Source organism: Anticarsia gemmatalis, chromosome 26 (genome assembly GCF_050436995.1).
Source record: "Anticarsia gemmatalis isolate Benzon Research Colony breed Stoneville strain chromosome 26, ilAntGemm2 primary, whole genome shotgun sequence".
Classification (NCBI taxonomy): domain Eukaryota; kingdom Metazoa; phylum Arthropoda; class Insecta; order Lepidoptera; family Erebidae; genus Anticarsia; species Anticarsia gemmatalis.
The window spans coordinates 7205217-7228420 of NC_134770.1; the positions used below are offsets into that span (position 1 = coordinate 7205217).

The 23204-nt window shown below is 33.0% G+C and overlaps 2 protein-coding genes across 4 annotated transcripts; one reads left to right on the forward strand and one right to left on the reverse strand.

Annotated features, from left to right (window-relative positions):
* The first annotated feature begins 469 nt into the window (after window positions 1-469).
* icln (chloride nucleotide-sensitive channel icln) lies at window positions 470-6716 on the forward strand. Its single transcript, XM_076131588.1, has 6 exons — window positions 470-755; window positions 1766-1888; window positions 2301-2405; window positions 2887-3026; window positions 3384-3485; window positions 3905-6716. The coding sequence occupies exons 1-6, from the start codon at window positions 634-636 to the stop codon at window positions 3937-3939; spliced, it is 627 nt and encodes a 208-aa protein (XP_075987703.1). The 5' UTR covers window positions 470-633; the 3' UTR covers window positions 3940-6716.
* Window positions 6717-7032: 316 nt separating this feature from the next.
* Rcc1 (Regulator of chromosome condensation 1) lies at window positions 7033-22787 on the reverse strand. 3 transcript variants are annotated; one of them, XM_076131405.1, is made up of 15 exons: window positions 22634-22787; window positions 22251-22346; window positions 18256-18367; window positions 17778-17865; window positions 17478-17657; window positions 16937-17068; window positions 16363-16459; window positions 15885-16022; window positions 15231-15396; window positions 14717-14838; window positions 14223-14377; window positions 13665-13871; window positions 13023-13094; window positions 10891-10942; window positions 7033-10482 (listed from the first exon to the last, which is right to left on the reverse strand). In XM_076131405.1, exons 2-15 carry the CDS (start codon window positions 22339-22341, stop codon window positions 10169-10171), a joined length of 1926 nt encoding a protein of 641 aa, XP_075987520.1. In that variant the 5' UTR covers window positions 22342-22346; window positions 22634-22787; the 3' UTR covers window positions 7033-10168. The 3 variants fall into 3 exon arrangements, 2 of the variants coding, with proteins under 2 accessions (XP_075987520.1, XP_075987521.1); XR_012960133.1 differs by having other exon boundaries at window positions 10395-10482; window positions 13008-13094; XM_076131406.1 differs by lacking the exon at window positions 13023-13094.
* Window positions 22788-23204: the final 417 nt, after the last annotated feature.

A 23204-nucleotide genomic window follows, 5' to 3' on the forward strand; every position in this document is an offset into this window, starting at 1 on the left:
AATGTCAAATAAAAACAATAATAAATTTTTTGACATATATCAAATATGTTGCCAAGAAATAAATCTAAGCTTACAGATTTTAGTGAAAATTACATTGTTCAAAACTATAATTATCATTTTAGAAATTAGGACAAAAAAGCCTTTTCGAATTAAATTAATATTGGTAATAAGGTTCAAAGACCATGGAAATAAATATTAAAATGAATAAATATGCAGTGTTACCAAAGTTTAAATTCACTAAACTTCGTTTCGTTATCATTAAGAAGTTTCTTAACGAATTTTGTGATAACTTATTTATGAAGGTGTTGTTTTACAATACTTGTTTTTCAAACCAATATCTAATAAAATTGGATAAAAATTTGGTAGTTTAATTGCTTTTAGTCATTTAATATCAAAACTTTTAATTGCAAGTTCTTCCTACTGATTTCATGATAAGGCTTACTCAAGGAGAAAAAAGAGGCGACAACTAAACGCATTTATTCTTTCGCAAAGCGTGTTTCGCCTGTGAATTTATTTTGTTATTCCGTTTTTTGTCGTTACTCATGTGCTAAATACTTTATGTGCGCATAAAAGTTGAATTAGCGCGCAAGTATTGTTTGATTAATTACTGAATTGTTTGTCTATATTTGCAAAATGGTTGTTGTTTCGTCAACATTTTCGGTGCCGGCCGAGGGAGTTTTATCCCAAACCCCACAAACTAAACTAATTATTGACGATACTGAAGTGGGCACAGGCACTTTATACGTCACGGAGAGGTAAATAATTGTGTTTTGTAATAGCTTATGTATGTTGGTAAAGTTTTACGTGAATGCAGCATTTTTAACAGTCCATATTTTCATCACAATGTGTATGGATGACAGGCTAACATAACAAAGACACAACAATACAAATAATCAAAATAAAATAAAAAATAATTTCTTTGTTTTTTCTACTTGTACTAGAAGTAACACAAACCAGATTGTTGCATAATCACAGTTGAATAATACTCTCCACAGTACAGAATTCTAACAGGAAAAATAACGATTGTTATGTTCGATAAGTCCATTGTTAATATGCAAGTTAATTTCATAACAAGAAGAATTTCACTGTTTTTCTTCTTCATTTATTGTAACAAATGAGGGTTGCTATTTGTGGTGTTTTTGAATTTTTCTTACTTTCCATATGGGTGTAGGCAGAGATAAAAAAAACGCCAATTGGTATAATCCCAAACTACCCTTGCTTCATTCGCATTCATACATCTTGTATATTTATTGACTTACATACCTTACATACCATACGGTGTGGATCAGAGTATTAATAAAATAACATTTCTTGTAATAATTTTGTGCCAAAAAATATCCACAAGGCACTGGAAATATAAACAAAATATTTACAAGACATGCTTTAAAAAAAAGAATGAAATGGGTAGTTGGAGACACCATCATTATTACATAAAACTATTTAAAGTTAAGTTATCGTTTAAATCCATCAGGCCTAAACTGCGTTAGACCCTCGTGACGGGCATTCGTTGTGTGAACACGTGCACGCGTGCGGTTTCCGTGTGGCCGCAAAAGTACCCATCATAGGGGCGGGATTATTATGCAGTATTACTAGTTCAAGGCACTGTCCAGAGCGAGTGCCCCTGTGCGGGCCTCTGTAGCACGGAGACGGGACAACAGAGAACTTTCACCACACGCATCAGATGAACGCTGCTTCGGGCCTCATTCCTCTGTAAAATCACGATCTGTCGTATAACAATATTAATTTCGAGTATCTGTTTCCCCAGCAATGTAGTGTGGGGTGGAGTGGACGCACCAACAATCGTGCTGCGATATCCTTCTATTGCTATGCACGCGATACAGAGAACACCTTCCCCTGCCTTGTACTTAGCCATCAATTATGAACTCAGGTAGGTATACTAACATTTAAGTTTACTCATATAAAGTAAAGTAGTAAAGTAGAGTACTACTATATGCATTGGTTAACTGATAAAAATAATTTATGAGTGTTTGTGGTCTGTCCAAAGATATGTTACTGTAGGGTATTAAACTACCAGTTTAATTGGCTTCTCTTTATGGAATGTCAGAAACACATTTTACTATTGAAATACGAGATAGTCACGTCACAATTTCGAAATACGACAAGAGACGTTCCTAGTATCGTATTTTCGTTGGGATCAAATGAGTGCCTTAAATCATTTTTGGTCTATTATAATTATAATTCTTAGAAAACAACCTGGATCAATCAATACATAAGATACTTAAACTTACTTGTCTACAGCAACCATGCTTTGTAATAATAACATCATATCTTTGTAACAGATTACCAGGACAAGACAACCAACAATCTGGTGGTGGTGATGCTAATGATGATGACGACGATGAAGACAATGCGTTCGACGGGGAAGAGGCGTCCACACAACTGCGGTAAATATACATTCATACATAATACACACACCATACCGAACGGTGTAGGCAGAGATGTAAAGATACATTTGTGTTTTACTATTTAGAATGTTAGTCCCATGTAATAGAGAGCTAGCCTATAACTATATACCAGACACCTTATCTAACTCTCATTCAAGAAATCCACGCCTCTTTAGCGCAGTTAATATGCTTGCCGCACCCCTACCTGCATGTGATCATGTGAGTTCGATTTCCACATGGCACAACAATTTCAGCAAGTTTAATGTAACATGAGTATCTGAAAAAGAAAAAACATACCGTCGAATTGAGAACGTCTTCCTTTTTTGAAGTTGGTCAATAATTAAATGGTAATTTAGCTACATCATTTTCATTTTCACTGATATTCTAAATTTTGTATAACTCTATCATACTCAAACTTTACATACAGGGATCTACTAAGGTATTGGTATATTATATATTAACAACATTGTATTCTGTTTAGATTTGTACCAGAAAATGAGAATGATCTGCAAGGGATGTATAACGCGATGACGCAAGGCCAGACCCTGAACCCAGACCCCAACGTGGACTCCTGCGGGGAAGATGAGGACCACTACATGGATGGAGAGGAGTTTGATGATGGTTATTAACTAATTATTTAAATATTTACTGCTTCTCAAGCACATGGGTATAGTTTGCCAATGCCACGCTCTGGGCCTCGGGTTCAGTTTCTGGTGAAAAAGTCGATACTGAGTGTTTTAAAAAAAAAAGAGGAATAACAAATTCTCTGTAAATACTAATGTGGCACTAAATATAGGAAAACAGGTGTCAAAATTCTTAAGTGTGAAATAAGTCTTGATAATGTATAATAGAATACTTGAATTAACGCAAACACGCTGACTCTGTGGGTCAGCCTGCCAGACCACGGCGAGTGCAACCTGCGCAGAAACGTTAGGCATTTTAAGGTAAAGGGTTAATAATAAGTGTTATCATATTCAGGTGAGGATGAGTTCGAAGACGCTGAGGAGAGCAATATGGGCGGCGAGGACCCCGTGGTTATGTTACGACAGATGAGGCTCAAGAATGGACATCCACCAAATGGTTAGTGTCATAATATTTAAAACTTTTGCTTTATATGAGTGTTTTACATTAACCAATCTGTTTTGCAGATTATTTAGTTACACGTGTTTTATACAGACATCTTCCACATAAAATAATCGAAAAGCGACGTAATTTAGAAAACATAAACAATTTTAAAACTTTTGAAGCCTTATTACTTGAAAAAGTTTAGGTTTGTGGTGGAAATTTTGTCCCAAAGAAAGGTCTGTTAATTTCAACAGTAACAAAATCAAAATCAAATCATTTATTCATTTAGGTCAAATATTGACACTTATGATAGTCGTTACAATTACTGAATCTACCACTAGCTCGGAAAGGGGGTGGAGCCTTATGAGAAGAGCTAGCTAACCTTGTACAAATAAATTATAGTATGAATTTAAATACCTTATTTATATTCGCAGAAACAGAGAACGATGACGCGGACGTCGGCGAGTGATGTCACAACTATATTATATACAATCACTGCTTCATATATGTGTACATGGCACACATACCAACATACATATATAAGACATATACATAACTATGAACAAAACACCCTCTTTTTTGTGGTTTAAAAGTTACTAACTATATATAGAACTACTATATAATAAATTTATATAGTAAATTAGTCAACATCATTAGATATATTATATTTAATGAATATACCAACATTTTTATATATCCTATTACATGAATAAAACAAAAGGGTCCTTCTTTGTTACTTAAGATGTTAAAGCTTATGATTTGATTTTAAAAAGGGTTTGTTTAAAATTTCCTTGTTATGTGTTAGTATGTGTGCCAGCTTATATTTTCCACAAATAGTTGTTTTCTCGATGTTTCTGTATTATTTGTATGAATACGTTAAAATGATAGACCAATGATCATTTAAGATAAATTTCTTTAAATAAATATTCTTTGGTTGTAATATAGACATTTGATTTTTAAAACCTATGTGCAGTGTTATGAAATATGAAGAAAATAAAATTTTGAAGTGAAATAAAATGTGACTCGGTCCAAAAACTTAATATGATAAAACAACTGATTGGTTTCTGCATTTATAGGAATTTCTAAATAATTTAAAAGCTTAAGTGAAATTAAAATATGTTGGTCTGTCATTTTAATGTATTAAAAACTATGTTAATATGGTGCTGATCTTTTTGTATTGAAGTTGATTTATTTTAATATTATCTCCTTCTCAAACATTGGAAAAGTATTTTAATATATTAATTCAAACCATTATTCGGTATCAGTCGTCTCATAAAATGTCAGAGGTCTTAAGTAAGTCTTTTTCATAAAAAATATATGTAATATTGCAATTGAATATGTTCTCTATACCACGTTTTGCCTGACTTACATCGGCCTTACCTTTTCCTAAACAAGGAGATGTAATATTAAAATAAATTTAACTTCAAAAAATTCAGTACTAAAACAGTTAAACTAAGTCCACATTAGAAGCGATAGGGCTTTGCCACCGGACTTGTAGTCCTACAATTACAATCTCAATTATATATGTCATTTTACTAACTATGGATATCAATAACCTATCGTCAGTTAGGGATAACTACTATAGTTAGTCTATCGCTTGTTACGGATACCTACTATGCTTAGCTACAGACAGTTTATAGAGAAACTTTTTACTAGTAATTTTCAGTAAACAGTTACTGTTAAACTATAGTAAGTCTATCCCTAATCGACGATAGGTTATAAATATCGTGTATGTATTAAGTGTCCAAAAAAATTCATGTATGTCGTGTATCTTTCTATCTGTGTCAGTATATTATGGAATATTGACTAAACCGCCATTTTTAATGGTCAAATAACTTTTTCAATTAATAAAATATTGTGTTTTGACACAAATTTTGAAAATGTTTACTGATAATTGAAATTTGTCTTAAACGTGTATTATATTTAAAAGACGTATAAATAAAATTTGTCAAATTGGACGTAAATTGATTCCTAATTAGTGCCAATGTTTTTCGCGGGCGAAATCAACTTTCTTTCTAAGTCAAAATTAGGTACTATATTCCAAAATAAATTATTCCGTTCAAGAAAAGAATCTAGAAAAACTTGTCAATAGTACACATAATAATATACATAACATCACACCTACTACCAACAGGTGTAGTGAGAATAGTATTCTGATGAATTATAAAATATAATGATTATTGATTAAAATGGCACAAGAAAATTCGCGTTTACCAAAAAATCGTGCCAAGATTAAATAAAATTTATTAGACAACAAAAGACATCTTTTAAATATTTTACTCAAGACGTCTTTATTCCATAAAACATATTTATGTGATATTTTTGTACGGAGTGGCTTCGTGCACAGCCGCTTTAGTTTAGACGCTAATACTACTAAAACTAACATGTTTTTATTGTCACATTTGATTTTATACACCAAAGAACGGTATGCTTGTTTATACGTACAAAATTAGGTAAAATGGACAATTTTCGTACGATTTTTTACAGTAACATTGGTTGAATTTGTATGTATTTAAGTACTATTATTATATTTGTATGTTTGTAAAGGCATAGTCAGCACAATAAATGAAAACTACATTTAGAAAACACACCTTATTCCCATAGGGGTACTGGCAGACAAATGAAATCTAAAATAAATTTATATAAGAAAACCCAAATATTATCAAAAAATTATAGTTCCTATTGCAATAAAGATCAAATGTGACAATCAAAATATAAACAAGTTATTCCAAAAGAATGATTTTCAAAGCTTTTTCCACGATCACACATGACAGTAGGTGTAATATAAATTGTTAGTTTTGTAAATTCTTTATGTGTAATCGTATAAAGCTGTGGAGATATCCTTACTATATACTACTAATTGTATGCACTACCATTGAATAAAAATGATTTAAAAATATCATTTGAATTGATAAAAATATGGACTGATAATGGTAAAAATCTTTAAGTTACTGCAAAAATGGTCTGTCAAATTATTTTTCCTGTCACTTTATCTGACAGTTTGGTTATCCGACACTGCCTTTTAACCGTTATTCAGTCATTATGTTTTGATTAAACAAAAATACGCACATACTGTATCTCGAATATAAGTTGTTCAATGGTAGTGCGTTCAATATTGATAAAGAAGTAACATTGTAAGTTACAGACTGTCGTTATTTGAACGAACGCTCAAGACGCGAGTAGCGTAGTATTTGTATTCCAAATGTGTAGTTACTGCAACTTGAATAAATAAACCATATCGATAAATGTTGTTTCTTTTACCTTTAACCACACAATGATCCTAGCTGACGTTCGGCTTTGGATTATAAGCTCCAGATTCACTTCTGATAAGTATTGGTTAACTTATCAAGGAGAATTTTAAGCTTTCATATGTTTGCTGTCACGATAACTACCGGATAGGTTAACTAACATTTATCTATAATCCGTAAAGTCAAGCTTAGTTAAATTGAGATAAGGTTGCAAAATGATGGTAGGTTCATATTTTTATTTGCTTTTGCTTTTATTATGCACATGGTGGGTGTTGTTCAACTTTTATGACGAAAATAAATAAATAAAACACATATTACACTACTATTTTATTAGGAAAACACAATACATTATAGTTCATCTTTATTTTAACAATTAAGAAATATAGCGTCGTGTGAAGAACTAGTACATTTTGTACTTTTTAGAATCATGCACGAAAAACGTTACTATAAAATAATTAAAAAAAACTTTCAACATAACGTTTACTTAACTGATTTCAATGTTTTTACTAAGAAATACTTAACTATCTCCCGTTATTGTTATTTTGTACCAGTCGAAGGACACGCACATACAACAATTCGCTTATCATTATTTATTTATATCATATTTTTTACTCTAGCAACCTCATACTATCAATAAGGCGATGATTCGCAAAAAGATACTATTTTACAAATTGTTTGGTCGCGAATGCGCGCGTATTATATTTATAACACTGTATTTTGTTCGTATAAATTATATATATGTGTCTTACAATTTGGGCAAGGGCCTACTCTCTCAAGACTGTAGGTTCCAGTACCTCATAGTAGACAGTTGAAAAGAGTTATTATCTTTCAATTAAACGAATTTGAAAGTAATTTATACTTTCTCGGCATCGCCCATTCATAAATTCGGGCTATATTCCTTACTTTACCTATCAGTCGGTAGATATGTCAGTCAAAACACGTTACCACTAATATTATGCTTACAACAATATCTTTATAATAATCCACTAATTTTTGGAAATAAATAATAATAAAAAATTATATAATGTCATGAAGTTTGTGCAATCACAACCTAGATGTCGCTTTGTGATGTTTAAAATCTAACAATTTTGATGAAATTTTAATGGAAATTGGTTATTTATGCGAACAAAATGTCAGCATATTATGATAAAACGTATAACAAAATATCAACGCGCATATTCGCTGGACCGTTGTAATATTCGAAGTTGAATAAACTACACTATGTGAATTGCAGAGTGCGATACGAAAAGACGGTTTGACATCATTTAAAAAGCTTTGTTTAGTGACGACCGGAGGTAAAGAACTGAGAAATTACTAATAAATTATTAAGCTGTTTTTGATGCCATATTTTTGGCACCAAAAATCAATGTAGAACTTAAATCGAAATGAAATTAAGACCAAAAATAACTTTATTTCTACCGAAAAGAAAATTGAAACTTACGAAAAAATAGATACGCTTTATAAGCTACAAAACAGCAAATAACACTGTTGAAATAGTAATTTCTCACTTCTGCTTATAATATCGTCAGCAAATATATTAATTATTTATTATCAAGTTACATTTAAATATTTATATAAAATTCAACAAACCATATTTTCGTTTACGCTCTACACATTTAAACATTAAATTGTACAACACGTGAACTGTGGACTATGCTAACACTGCCATCTATTGGAGAAATGTGAAAACTTTGAATTATCCAATGGTAAAGTTAATGACAAAAAACATTATCTAAATCCTCTAAGAAGATAGATATTTCGCTTTATTTCTTAAGTAAATTTGTATACGAGAGTTAGACAAATTTTTTAGACCATTTGACTACGTATTACCCCTTTTGTCGTCGCGCAGTCGGGTAAAAATGAGACGTAATAACGACAATGTCTTTCCGTTCCTTACCTATATCGCTTGGCTTTAAATTTCGCCTTCAGCGAAGCAGCTTGTTTTTATTTTCATACACACAATAGTTCTCTATTGTCATATAAACTAATTTGCCATTTCAAGAAAATACTTCGGTATTTCATATACCATTTTAAAGAAATAAAGCTTTAAAAACTAATAATTCGTGTCGTAATAACTTTACCATTATATTGAACAGTACCTACCAAATTGTCAACTTCGAATATAATTTTAATTATTGTAAATATACATTGTATAATACAACAATACAAAAACAATCAGTACATCAATACTCGAATAAATTAAACGGTTATTTTAAACGCCAAATGTGAAAGTGAAATGAAATTGTATGCTTTCTCAAGAAAATGTATTTATGAAAATATTGGTAGTAACTTTTTTCTAAGTTGGATGTATCAATTTGAGCAAGTCTTTTCTAGAAAGTGTGAAAATGTATTTATTCTGATTAAGTATACATTTCAGGAACACATTTTAGCTTATGTTTAATCAATGAATAAGTTATATTTTTGTTTATCAACAATAAAAAAAACATAAATTATGACTTAAGTTCTGACCAAATGATAGATGATAAATATTTTTTTTAAAGTTAACGTATGTATGCGTAAAAATAACCGTTTTCCATAATCAAGCGAAAGATATTAATTTGGTACCTTTTGATGTTAACTCTTAGTGTCAAAATGTACTGTATACATGTTTCAGTCAATCACTACGTTGGGGTTAAGCGACAGTTTGCAAGGTTCAGAAAAAGATGGGTCGACAGAGTAGTAGTTATTGAAAAACACCGATTTATGTAACATCTAGTTTACATACATTTATTAAAATTCTATGTAAATTGTGAATTACCTGGACACATTTTCAGACATCAAACTGACAAAATGCAGACAGAAAATCATACTCAACTCGGTAATCGAACTCCAGACCATTGGATTACATTTTTGGCAATTGTGTACTTCCAATAATAAAATATAACAAAACAAATGTTAAAATGTTCATATCCTGTGCCGAAATTAACAAAAAAATATATTTTCGTTCATTTTCCACCATTTTCTCATGTTGTTAAAGGCACAATCACCTTAAGGCAAGCTTTTAATACTACATTCACCATCAATGAATAAACTCAAAATAAAAAATTGTACTAAAAGTAAAGATTTACATAACATCCAACATTACTGACTTGTTGGAAACTAATTAATTTTAATATTACGCATGTTTTTTAAAGAAGTTTTTTTTGCTAGCTTTAAAAAGGCCAAAACTGACATCTTATACAATATTTATTAAAACAATCAAAAGGATACAAATACATCTGCAAATATAAAAAGAAAAAGTCAATCTCCAGTTAAATGAATTAATTAAGAATTTGAAAACAATCACAAACCATTAGCACTTAAAACATTTACAATTTCAAATCTCCTTAAAAAACAACATGTAGCACTAAAACAAATAAACTACCAACAACTTAAGGAACATACCTTTCAACTGCCAAGCGTAACCACCAACGTACAAACGAAAACATACAGTCAAATCACAATGCACTATCACGCAGTGGTCGTTAACGGGTTACCACTAAGCACTTCCATGGGTTTTGTTTCAACGGCTTCAATTTTACTCTCAGGGGTACCGTTGACCTCTGTTCTTGCCTCTTGCATCTCTACGTCCTTGGTCTCAGGCTGTTCTTCTTGTGACTTGGTGTCGCTGTCAGTGGTCTCCTGGCTGGAGGTGTCCGTTGTTTCAGGCTTGCTGTCTTCGATCTGTGTCTGGTCAGCTTCTGTCTGCTCTGCTTCTGGTGTTTGTTCTTCTGGTTTTGCTTCTGTGTCCTCTTTCTGGTTTTCTGTTGTCTCTTGGGAATTGTCTATGGAGAAGATTGTTGCGTTAGGTCATAGTTAAACAGTGCGGTGCGTATAACGTATACGTTGTAATAGTATATAATATATTCTGTACGAACATACTTGATGTATAAGACACGCGAACTAAGAATTATGAAGACATATTCGTAGTGCAGTGAGTAATTAAAGAAATCAATAATGCACACTAATTTAGTCACCAAACAAACTAATCGTGGAGAATTACAATCATATTCAGGAAAAAAACAAAAATAAAAGCAACTGCCGCAATAAGAATTGCTCTTGTGTCGCGGGGTCTTTTTACAAACATACAAACAACGGATATAAGGTACAACCAAATAATTGTTCCAAGTGGGAATCGAACTTAACCACTGCGCCACAGACGCAATCATAAAATCATAGAGTGTCATTCTTACCAGTTTCATCAACTTCCATTGGCGTCTCCTTCTTTTCGTCACCATTCACCTTCTGAAATATAAATATACTTATTATAATCACAATACAGACAGTATCTTATCTCAAGATCTATGAAAATAGTATCCTACAAAACAAATGTTTTTCTCCTCGTTCATTAACCTTACTTAATTAGTTAATATATTGCTGATGTAAACTTTACCTTCCACACATAGACCATACTTAATTAGTTAATATAATATTTCTAGTGTAATGTTTACCTACCAACATTTAAATACCAAGGGAAAAAGACGGCAATTAATTTTCTAAATTAGAATATCTGGTCTTCGTCCAGGTATAGTACAATTTTATCCCATTGTTTCAATTTCTATGGGTATATTGATCCTATCAACACCATACAAACCTTGTATCAACAGTTACAAACATAATAAATAAAGAATTATGCAATTTAGTTTAGTTGTTCATAAGTTATGTTATGCATGTACATACATATTGGTGATTCATTCCTTTTTTATTATCTTTTTCATGGAAGAATCTGTCTTTTCCCCTTTGGTATTTATATTTAATAATAATATCATAATGATCAAATTGTACCATTACCTATACACATTCCAGGCTTACAACTAATAAAAAAATAACTAAAAACAACAAATAAGACGACACAAACAAAAATAAATAAATATAAATAACTAAAAAGCCATCCAAGCCACCTCTTTATCGTAAGATAATAACAAAAATCTTTGAAACAAGGATTAGTTTAATAAATGTATGAATGTAAATGAAGCAATAAATAGTTGTGTATGTATAAAGCAAATAGGTAGTTGTTGAAATAATCTTATGATACTATTCAAATGGGTTTCATGAAATGAAAAATACCGATATATGCAGATACTAGTGCCGATGTAATTTGGCCAAAATGTCGACAAATTAATAGCCATCGTAGCCTACTATTAGCTAGGGAATAAACTGATAAATTTATATTGCATTGCTCAAGCGAAATTTTCCTCAATTAAAATAACTTCAGTTAATTGCTTTAGTAACAATATTTTATTAACAATTATTATTAAAAGTAATTGTTCGTAATATAACATTTAATAATATATTTTTGTTATTATCATACGACATTCTATCTACGTTTTAGCCCCAACCTCTAATTACTGATGTTCATGTATGTTGCACTTGTCGAAATAATTATTATAAAGAAATATTTACAGTAGTACTGAAATATATTAATTTTCAATACTGATGAAGTAGTCTTCAAATGAACATTATACATGCATTTATTTATTTACATTAAAGTATTTAAACAATATCTATAATATCTAAATAACTCTGAAATACTGTTATTAAAATTAATTTTTTCTGAATTAAAGTAAAATATGAAAACTAAAAATGATAAATAAATAAAATTAAATAAATTTCCAACCAGTTTTTAGACTATTAAAATTATCTTTGCATATCTACAGAGAAGCTGTGTTAAATAAAATTGTAATATAATAATAAAATATTTCTACAAGTGCAACTTTGTTTATATACCGATAATTATAACCAGCCAAACAGACTCACGTTCTTTATATATTTTCTTTCAATATTGAATCGTTTTTTTAAATCAATAAAACCTTTAAAAATAAAGGTATTTTAAAGGTATTGCAAGATGTTTTTATAGTTAAGGTCAATGTCCTATAACCACAAAAGTGTTAATAATAATTCAATATCATTTCGACTTTTGTAAGAACTAGTTAGGACTGATTAATTACTTTTAAAATATTATCTATTCTTTTTAACACTGCTGCTAAATAACTAAATGTATGCAGAATGATTATTCAATAGGATACTGTATATTACCAACCCCCGGTTTCTGAGTACATTTAACAGTAGTTTATCTATTCAATAGCGTTTTTTTTTAATGAATTTTGACGCTATTGAATAGATAAACTACCGCTAAATGTAGCTCAGAAACCGGGGGTTAGTCAGTCAAACTTTTACAAAGAAATTGACTGAAAAAGTACTTAAAAGTTGCAGCAGTTAGTATTTAAGAGTGATAAATAAGTAATTAATATAATAGTTAGACTGTATATAATTATCGGTATATAGATTGTGTGATATAATCATGTAGAACCTAGGTCCGTCGTGCCTTTTTTCTGGCGGTCGTCTTGGCGTTACTCGACTTTGTCGTCGATGTTGCGCCGCGCTTTTTCTTATTGCCCTATAGTAATAGCAATATGTTTAATTTTATTGCATTTGTAGGTTATTAAATGACTTCTGGAAGTCAGTATTTAACCTGTGGCAAGCATTAACGATTATAGTTCTGATGGCAAGGTACCAAAGCTAAATAAATACAAATAGTTCCCATAATAAGATGGATTTCTTGATAGCATTCTTAGAAAAAGCAAAAGAAAAATAAATAATGCAAGTTTAGAAAGCAGCATCTTTCAATAATAACTTAACCTATTGTGCAACAGTCAGAATGAGTAAACATTTTAGTCTTGAGTAAAGAACCCTTATACTTGAAAGTTTATAAAACGATTGCAACAATCGAATTGCGCAGATTGTTGCTTTTAAATATGTTCTTTATAGGGGGCTATTTATTAAAATTTCATACAACTAGGATGCTATTTAACGCTAAAGAAGAGCATTCAATCTGGATTCTTTGACAATAGTAAAATTCACTTCGGCAAAGTGAAAAAGAACTTTATTGTAAACTCTATCACCAAGAATACAGCCCTATAAACAAAAATAGACCAGAATATAAAGATTTTTCATATTTTTAACATACCTGTGGTTTATTCTCCTCTCCCTGTTCACTGATCTGTGCACTGCTCGTGCTGGAGATCTCTCCTTCTTGCTCAGACTTCTGTTTTTTACTTTTAGGCTCGTCTTCCTCCTGCGATTCTTGGGAGTCCTGCGAGTCTTGCTCCGTCTTTTGTTCTGATGTCTCGCTTTCTGGCGGCGGCGAGTCCTCTTTTTGAGGGTTTGGGTCCTCCTGTACAAGTAAGATTATAATACCTGAAGTTTATTTTCTGGAATTAATGTTTTGTGCTGCATGTTACTTATTTCGAATTATGCGAGGAAGGAGTGTGGATCACTGTTTGCACAGCATTTCTTATCTACACCACTTGTTCTTATTTATGGTCTTCAGCGCATAGGTTTGTTGTTGTATTCAGGCACACAAAAGTTTAGTGGCGCACATTTAGGGTGAGAAACACCTGAATTCTTATCTAAATACAATTATAACCAGCTGTAAAAATGGGATGGTATAGACCAAAGATGAGCGAGAGATCCATCCCACAGATTTGAATGGGATTAAATAAAATAAAATATTTTCAGTACATACCACAAGCAGCACGGTGTGCTGTCCGCCGGCGGACACGTGCACGGGCACGCGCGGCGCCAGCGCGGGCGTGACGGCGGCGGTGGGCGCGGCGCAGTCGCGGCTGTGGCCCGTGCCCAGCGTGCCCTCCGACCCCATGCCCCACGACACCACCTCGCCTGGGGAACATACGGAACATAAGTATCGCTGAAGGACAATGTCGACTAATAAAATTGTATAGCAAAACCAAATACGGGTCTTAAGTTTACCATCAAGTGAATGTGAGTGAATTCGATCGAAACAGCTGGGAAACAATTAAAATATAGTTATCATAAATGTTGAATCGTGTTTTAGACGAGATGCAACGGGCATTACAATTATGTATCTACAAGACTAATATTGATTAATACTTAATTTTCTACTTTACTCAGTTTAAAAATGAACTTTAATTCAAGATCAAATATAGCTTGTTTTTAGTACTTTTATTAGCAAAATATAGCAATAATACTGTGACTTACCGGTGTGTGTGACAGCAAAGGAGTTGCTAGTGCCGGCTGCTATGCTGATACACTTTTTGTTCTGCAACGCCGGGATAGGCTCCAACACCTCCGCGTCGCCTGGACGATCGCCCAGACCCAATCTGACAAAAACAAAAAATATTATAGAAGGAAAATGTAAGGTTTTTAAAGTTTGCGACCACTTGTTGCTTCTATAAATAGGTATTTGTTATTGAATGTAGTAATTTAAGGTCAAATACAGAAATTATAAGGCAAAATTACCTGCTGTAATTTTATTTAGACTGTATAACACGGGACATTGACTTCAACTATAAGCTCTTATAAGTACTGACAAGTACCTAGATTAGGTATTACAAGAAGGTGAAGATAAGTAGTGACAACTATTTAAAAATCTGTCATCCAGATAATTACTTTTCACTTCTAACAAACTAGACCAAAGTTTTAACACCACTCTTTTAAATGTAGGTCTCATAAAACCTTTATTTTCAGGGTTTTAGTATGGTGTGCTATTTACCTGCCATACTCGCACCGGCCGATGGCATAGACGAGTCCGTTAGCATCCAGAGCCAGCGAGTGGTGTTGTCCGGGCGCCACGCGCTGCCAGTTGGTGCCGCGGGAACTGAACGCGTCGCACTCCGACGGAGCGTACAGCGCTGTCTTGCGCTTTTCACCTGTTATACCTGAGCGAAACAATGATAAAATTATATTATGCGCAATTATACATTGACCGAAAACTTAAATATAGGCATATAACTCTCGACTTGATGCATTTAATTGCCACTGCAGAAAGGCTCACAGTGCATAGTTATTTTAATATTTCTTAACAGTAGCCTAGAATTTAGAAACGTGTCGACACCTTCGTGAGTCAAGAAACTATTCTAGTGACCTTGCGGTCGAATTGTAACCAGCCTCCTTAGCTGAATCTGACAATAGTCAGCTCAATGATAAAATCATAGTTCATTGAAATATGTGGATGTTTTTTATATGTGGAGAATATAGTTGGTAGCATATTTATAAGACTTATAGTTATATTAATTTGTAAAAAAACAATATGTTACTGTTTGTTTTCCCAAATAAAACAAAAAATGAAATACTTTATGCAAACAGTCATATGATGTGATATAATTGATCTAGATTTCTTTATTTTTAGAGTATTGTGTGTACATACCAAGTTGTCCATAATTATTGAGTCCCCAGGCGAACATCTTTTCGTTGTTGGCGTCCAGCACGAAGGTGGCGTGGTACCCCGCCCAGATGCGGGACGCGCCTGCCTTCAGGGTCACCTTGGATGGAACTAGCAGGGCACCTGGACAAATAACCATATATTAATATGTGAGTTTTTACAATAAAAGCAAGAACTGAGAGTCATCCTAATATTTTTATTAACAAATATATGAGAAATAATGAGATAGGTACTCGTAACATGTCAATAAATGACTATTCCCTTTTTTTGTGATTGGTATTTAACTTTTACTTAATAATATATTTCTTTATTAGGTTGGAAAATATCGACTTAAGAACCAAATTTAATTTTGTTTTTTTTTAGTAATGGGCATGTGTATTGTTTCGTACTAGGTAACTTAGTCAAATATTTGCATAATATTTGATAATTTGCTATAGGAGTAAATGAAATAGTGTGTACTTACTTAGTCCCTGGCGGGCGTCCCTGGAGGCGGACCGCTGCGACAGTCTGCCGAGCTGGCCCTGCTCGCCGCAACCCATTGTGTACACCGCGCCTGACGTCTGCAATAACAACATACGTTAATTAACTCAGACATAAAGCAAACGGCTTTAACTTCAAAAAAATATGTTCATTTCTAATTGGTCGAATGACAAAGTAAGCATATTATATGAATTACTTTTACTAATAAATCAACTTTTAGTCATGCTAGTCGCAATTAAACAATACCAGACGCAACAGATTTTTTTTATAGCGTTGACAATGCTTTTGTCACGAAAAGGTACTGATATCCCTAAATTAGACATTGAATTTATGGTATATTCCCAGTAGTCCTTTCTACGCTGACACCCAGGGTGACAACTGGGAATTTTTTTCCTATTTTTATTCCCAGTCACCCCGGGGACAGTGTTAGAGGGGACTACTGGGAATATACCGAATTTATAAAGCACTTATCGTTAACTTGCTTTTGGGTGCAGAATAGATAATAAGAAAATGTGTATCTTTTTCAGTTTTTCGGTGTTCTTGTGTTTGTAACTTACAGATAATATAACAAGATGGTCTCCGCCGGACGCGAGCGCGGCGCCGGGCTCTCCGATGTCTATTTTGACGGGAGACTTGCTTGACTTGCCTTCACGACCGCGGACTATGAGGCCCATGCTGCCGTGAGAGTCCTGTACGAAACAAATATAAACATTTATAATATGAAAATTATAACTAGTGAAATAAATTATATTGATTTTAGGGAATTCTGGAGTGATTATAAATATTGAAAAATATATTGTTTTAATATACGCATTTATATTGTTGTTTTATATTCGTAAGAATGTGGTATATGATTTAGATAGGTGAAATTGTTTTTAAGACCTTTTTTACTAAAATCAATTTTATTTATTTTTCATTCATTACTTTACTTAAAGTGAATTAAGTTGTTTGATGGTTTTTGATATGGTTCAACAATCTCTTATTGCAAAAGTTACTGATCATTTACATATTTTTTGTAGTATGGAGATACTTTTTAAGCTTAAATATGATTAAAAACGTATGTAAAGTGATTAAGTATAGGAGTTATATGCTCCATACCCGGAAGGCCCCCCAGGCGTATACATCTCCGTTGTTGAGCAGCGCGGCGGAGTGCGAGTCCCCGGCGCTGACGGCTACAGCTGGAGCAGGCAGCGCCACGGCCCGCGCCGCGCCCTCCTCGCTGTCATCAGCGGTGGCGCGGCCCAGAGCACCCTCGTCGTTACAGCCGAACGTCCACACCTGACATACACACAAACATTTTACTTATTACTATCCCACCACTCTCCAGCACATTAAACTAATAAATTTCTCAACACATAAGCTTATGAGCTATGATATGAAATATAAAGCAATACAAACCTTCCCACTACTGTCTAGTGCAATAGTGTGCATGCCGCCTGCATACACATCTACTATTTTGTCACCCAGTGCTGTCACAAACTTGAACCTGAAACAAACACGTAATAACATTACACACTTAGAATTTAAACAACGTAACAAAATTACCTATGTTTTGAATTTTGAATCAACAAACATAAATAATAAATCTAAGACATTACTGCAGCGAAAGTACATTAATATTTCTCCAAGTCATTTACTTATCAATTCCTACACTAAGATCAAAATACAAACACTACTCTAAACTTTATTTCTAATGCAATATTCCAAACGGAAGCCACAATACCTCTTAGTAGACACTAAAGATATTCACAACAATCTTCACCAAAAAATATAAAATTAATATACCTATATGTGGTCTTTGACTTTTTTTCTTTCTCGAAAAGGGGACATAAGTACAGAAAAGGTTAGGGTTACCTTGTGCTAAAAGTACACTTACTTTGAAGTCTCAATAACATCTTCTCCAAGACCGAGCTGGCCCACATCGCCTTGTCCACAAGTGAGCACGCGACCTCTGCGCTTCGGGGCCGTCGGGATCTCCAACTGGATCGCTGGAGGGAAACAATATAGTATTAATAAGTAAACTTTACTCTCTTACTGCTGGGCAAGGGACTCTTCATGGGTTGAGGGAAGGGTCTATGAGTCCTTTATGTTGAACAATACGAGTTGAGGACTTAGCATTCACTCAAGATTTGTATTATATTATGTCTTCCGCCTTCTGTAATAAATAAGTATTCTTTTGGTTGAACTGGAGATCTGATAGGCAATCTCTCCATGTAAAATGCATCATCACCTGCATCCGGTACGACTGAAAGCTGACTCCAACATAGTTGGAAGCTAGGCTGATCATGAATAATTTTGTGATTGTAAATTGTATGTATATAATGTAAATTAATTTGATTTGTAAATGTAATTTGAAAAACCTGAATACTTTTATAAAATATGACTTGTATTCTTTAACATAAATTTTAAAATTTTGATTCAGTGGTGATCTAGTTTGGAGTAATGATGATGCTGTATTTTCTGTTATAGATACCTATAAAAAAACTTCAAATGATCTCTTACATCATAATTACACAAATTGTGTAATTTGGTATTATCATTCTTTTGCCATTTATTTATTCTGATTATTTGGATATTTTCTGCATATTTTTGTAGTCGTAATAATAATGGGCCAATTTTGATTATATTTTAATTAATTTTCTGTCTAACTTGTACAGTATTCAAAACTTGTTTGTAAGCCACAAAGTTGTCTACGACAGTATAAAAAGAAAAATTTTAAGAAATTAACAAACCACTTTTTTTTCTAAGAATCTTCAATCTATTAAACAAGAAAGAATTTTTTGCATAGGACTCCATTATTTGTTCTGGAGGAGACTCTTGCCCAAATTGTGTTTAAACTTAATTATTTTAAACAGAAATCAAACCTAGAAACTTAACAACGACCTTGCACCTACTCTAAAGATAAATAAATATAAAATATTGTTTACCCATCACATGACTCATTCAAAGATTGTATAGATATGGTTCAATAGCAGTTATATCTAGTTAAAGTTTGACATTTCATATATGGTGGAGACTACATACAGACGATTGCATAATATATTAGCTAAATCTGTAGGTGTATTTATGAATTGTTCATTGTTATTTTAATATGTTGTGTCTGTGATGTTATTGTGAAATTGTCTTTATTTTTTAAGTTTATTGTGGCTCTGTATATACAAGAGATAGTAGATAATTGTTTGTTTATTTGCTTTAAAAAATATAATAAGGAAAAGTTGGTAGTATATATTTTGCCTCTTAAGTAAGTTTTTACATTATGGTTAGGAGCTAAAACTTAGAAGATAAAAAAGTCATGATCTCAAATATTGCTAATGTATTGATTATTTGTTTTAATATTATATTTATAGGATAAATATTAAGTAGCGAGTACATTGCAAACCTGAAACACTGTTTTTTATAATATGCTGCCCTATGATTTTTGGCCTAAGATCTTGCCCAGTATCTTCAAACTCTCTCTGTCATTGCTCGGACAAATCTCCAGTTAAGCTTGACATTTTTTAAGAAAATAGTGTAATATTAAAAATAAATTACATCAAACTAGTCTCGTTCTCAATGCACTTGCAGGAAATACACACACAAACTAAAATATGTGTAAATTGGCCACAACTTACGATAAGGTCATTCTTATCAAGTGACTTAAATAATATATTGCATGACATAATCTGTTTGCAAACTTTTGAGTAGTTTGTGTAGACATGACTACACTTTAAGTGGTTTAATGTCAAATATTATAATGAATGGAGAATATTTTAGTAATTAAAACGCTTATTTTGTGTTTCTACTTAGTTGTGAGTCTGGGAATTCAAGATTAACCTCGAGTGTAAGATTTATTTACAAGTATAACATAAGTAAAGGTGAAAAGTAAGGTGAATGTTATTCTAAATATTGGACACAAGGCTTTCTACTAAGATGTAGGACTTTATTTTGCCCACTAAAAGATGTGCATGTTCTAACTTACAGCTAGGGAATGCAATCCCGACTCGAGATCGTCAACTCGAGATCCCTCGCGATCAGAAATATAAATCCCGCGGGATCCCGAGATTTTCGGGATCCCGTCTAGTTAGTAAAAATAATACAATTCGAACGGCTTGTTTAACGTAATATGTGTGTGATAGTGTGGTGAATGCAATAAATTATTATTTGAAAGAAAATAAAAGCCTTTATTTTTCAATATTACTAACAACGTAACATAATTAACAGGTGTAATAACATGAACATAATCAAAATAGTAGGTGTAGCTCCAGGAGATCAAAATAAAAAGTAATCACATGGCATTTTGATAGTAGCCTCTTAAAATACAAAGTGTATCAATAGTACGAGCTTCTAATCGGCATCTTAAATCTATTGCAATGTACCCAGCTGCTGAAAAAACCCTCTCCGACAATCCCGAACAGGATCTCGCCATATTATGCTTCGGGATTGATCCCGAAAAAATACACGGGATCTCGCGAGATCGGGATCCCGCGAGATCGGGATTGCATTCACTACTTACAGCATGAGAAAATGATCAAATAGGCAAACATGCCTGTTTGTCAAAATATTATTTTAGTTTTACTATGTTTCTCTGTGCTGTTTGTTTAAGAATTTCAGATATCTTTGTGGATTAAATAATAAAAATTACATACATTTTTGCACAGATTATTGGGTAATATACTACACTTATAAGAGTGCAAACTACGGATACACCAGTAAGCTAAATATGACATACCATCTTTCAAAGATATAATGGATATTGCCAAACACATCAATATACAATATTCCCTAATATTTCATCGGGAATCATAACATCCAGCATTTCAAGTAAAAGAAATAAACGGCATAGTAACAATTTTATTGCCATGTAATTATACTTGGTTGCTATGAATCAAGGGTCAAGGTCATTGCTTAGTGTTGCCAGGTACAATTTCCTTATTTTGATGGCAAAAAAAGTATACAAATATTGTAAATATTGTTTTGTTCTTAACTTGAAAGTTGACTATAACTTAGTATATAAATTATTCTTGATGTGGATAGCCCATTGATGATGTGTGAGTATTAATTGTAACTGTTTAGTTGTCATGAGATTTTTGCTCCGAGATAGCATCTTTGTTAATTTTGGAAACAATGGCTATTTATGACTTGCAGTATACATGTGTTTGTGTGTTTCTACACCTCTTGTTTTATGTATGGGGTTTTTAATGTTAAGATTTTGAGCATAATACTTAGTATCTAATATGTAACACATGGCCAGTTTAAACTTGTATGAAGATTTTTACAGTTATGTCTCCAAACAAAGATTATTATGACTGAGTGAGTTGTAAATATTGTCTTGTGGTACAATTACAGTGCACTAGAAAACAAGGAGTAATAAAAATCATTGTATAATACAACAATGAAGATAGCTTACAAACTATGGCGTTTCCTTCACGCTTATCTCTATGGTAGCTATTGGTAATGACACAATAATAGCCCCTTTTATCCTCGTTAGCTAATTTTATACCAAATTACATAGATAAACACATTCTTATAAACGTTATTCGACGCATTATGAACGTAAATTAGTCACACTTATTCGTGGATATCACTAATTTGTGTGAAAAGTACATTTGTAAATATACCGAGCGTCACCTTATAGGAGACTAACCTCAAAAATATTCCATTCGCGCCCAACGCTTACATAACCAACGCGACATTTAAGCGTAAACATGATCTCAACTACCTAAACACAGCAACCGAAATCTTAATTCGAGTACAGTTATGTTGTAAACATAAAAAGAAAACTTCTATGGCGAGAGTTCGCGCCTCTCGTTTCCCGCCATCGCGTTTGACAGGTCATTGACATAGGCAAAAATGTAAAGAAAACAATTGCAAAATGCCTTTACAGGAACTCACCTCCACGTTTTTTCTTGTTTTTGGGCCCCGTCGACGCCGTGGGGGCGGACGATTTAGACGCTGCACGTTTAACGCCCCGCGCCGCCGGCATTATGCCTGCAATATTGCAACCAACGCGTCAATAAACACAGCACACAGCGCGGCAAAACACCCGGACTCGATGGCTTCACAACGATGACGTTTTAACTACTTTTTATAATCGCATTATCGCCTTATTTCCACATCGGCTGCATCTGCATCAATTACAAGGCTGCGGCCTCATAGATTTATGCAAAGCGCAGATAGGTTATATTATGCATTTGTATAGGCACTGCACAGGGAACCAAACAACGCGTCAGTAACATACAGCCACGCATGTGAACACGCAAGAATTATTTACTTACTGTTTTATAATAAATTTCTAAGCGGAACCGCAAATAAATATACTGATATCACTTTAGAATAAGAGATGACGTATTAAATTTAACACAGTACGAATCTCGTACATCTCCCTCCGCTCGCTTCGCTTGGCCCGAGTGACGTAATCACGTGAATCGGAATCAGTCATACAATCGGTATGCCAGTTCTCGAGTATCAAATTCCCCGCAACTATATCAATAAATGTGCGTTTATAGAAGAACTATATATTTGTTATTTACAATAACCTCAATTCATATTTAATTTAGAAGACTGCTAAGTGCATAAAATTATTTGAAAGATTTAATGAACTCGATACAAATCTAAGAGAATCGATTATTAATTGTGATCTTCACGTACAGCCCTAGAGGAATTCCATAGACAAAAGTATCTGGAAAGTTTTTAGAGATCGGTATTGCCATGGGCTTTATTTCGTTTTCGCCATTTTTAATTTGTCCTTCGTCAAAATTAAAATAATAAACAAAATTATGTACTTTCTTCACTCAAACCGTGGTGCAAACTAAAGTTGCGATCGTAAGCTTGATACCACGTAGAATC

What these genes read in the sequence shown, in the direction of transcription:
- icln (XM_076131588.1), top strand. Translation starts at nt 634, where the DNA reads ATGGTTGTTGTTTCGTCAACATTTTCGGTGCCGGCCGAGGGAGTTTTA. An exon ending in ACTTTATACGTCACGGAGAG is followed by an intron (nt 756 to 1,765) that starts GTAAATAATTGT and finishes CTGTTTCCCCAG; the next exon opens with CAATGTAGTGTGGGGTGGAG. An exon ending in GAGGCGTCCACACAACTGCG is followed by an intron (nt 2,406 to 2,886) that starts GTAAATATACAT and finishes TATTCTGTTTAG; the next exon opens with ATTTGTACCAGAAAATGAGA.
- Rcc1 (XM_076131405.1), bottom strand. Translation starts at nt 22,341, where the DNA reads ATGCCGGCGGCGCGGGGCGTTAAACGTGCAGCGTCTAAATCGTCCGCC. An exon ending in GATGTTATTGAGACTTCAAA is followed by an intron (nt 17,866 to 18,255) that starts GTAAGTGTACTT and finishes TGTTTGTTTCAG; the next exon opens with GTTCAAGTTTGTGACAGCAC. An exon ending in GGACGCCCGCCAGGGACTAA is followed by an intron (nt 16,023 to 16,362) that starts GTAAGTACACAC and finishes TTATTTGTCCAG; the next exon opens with GTGCCCTGCTAGTTCCATCC.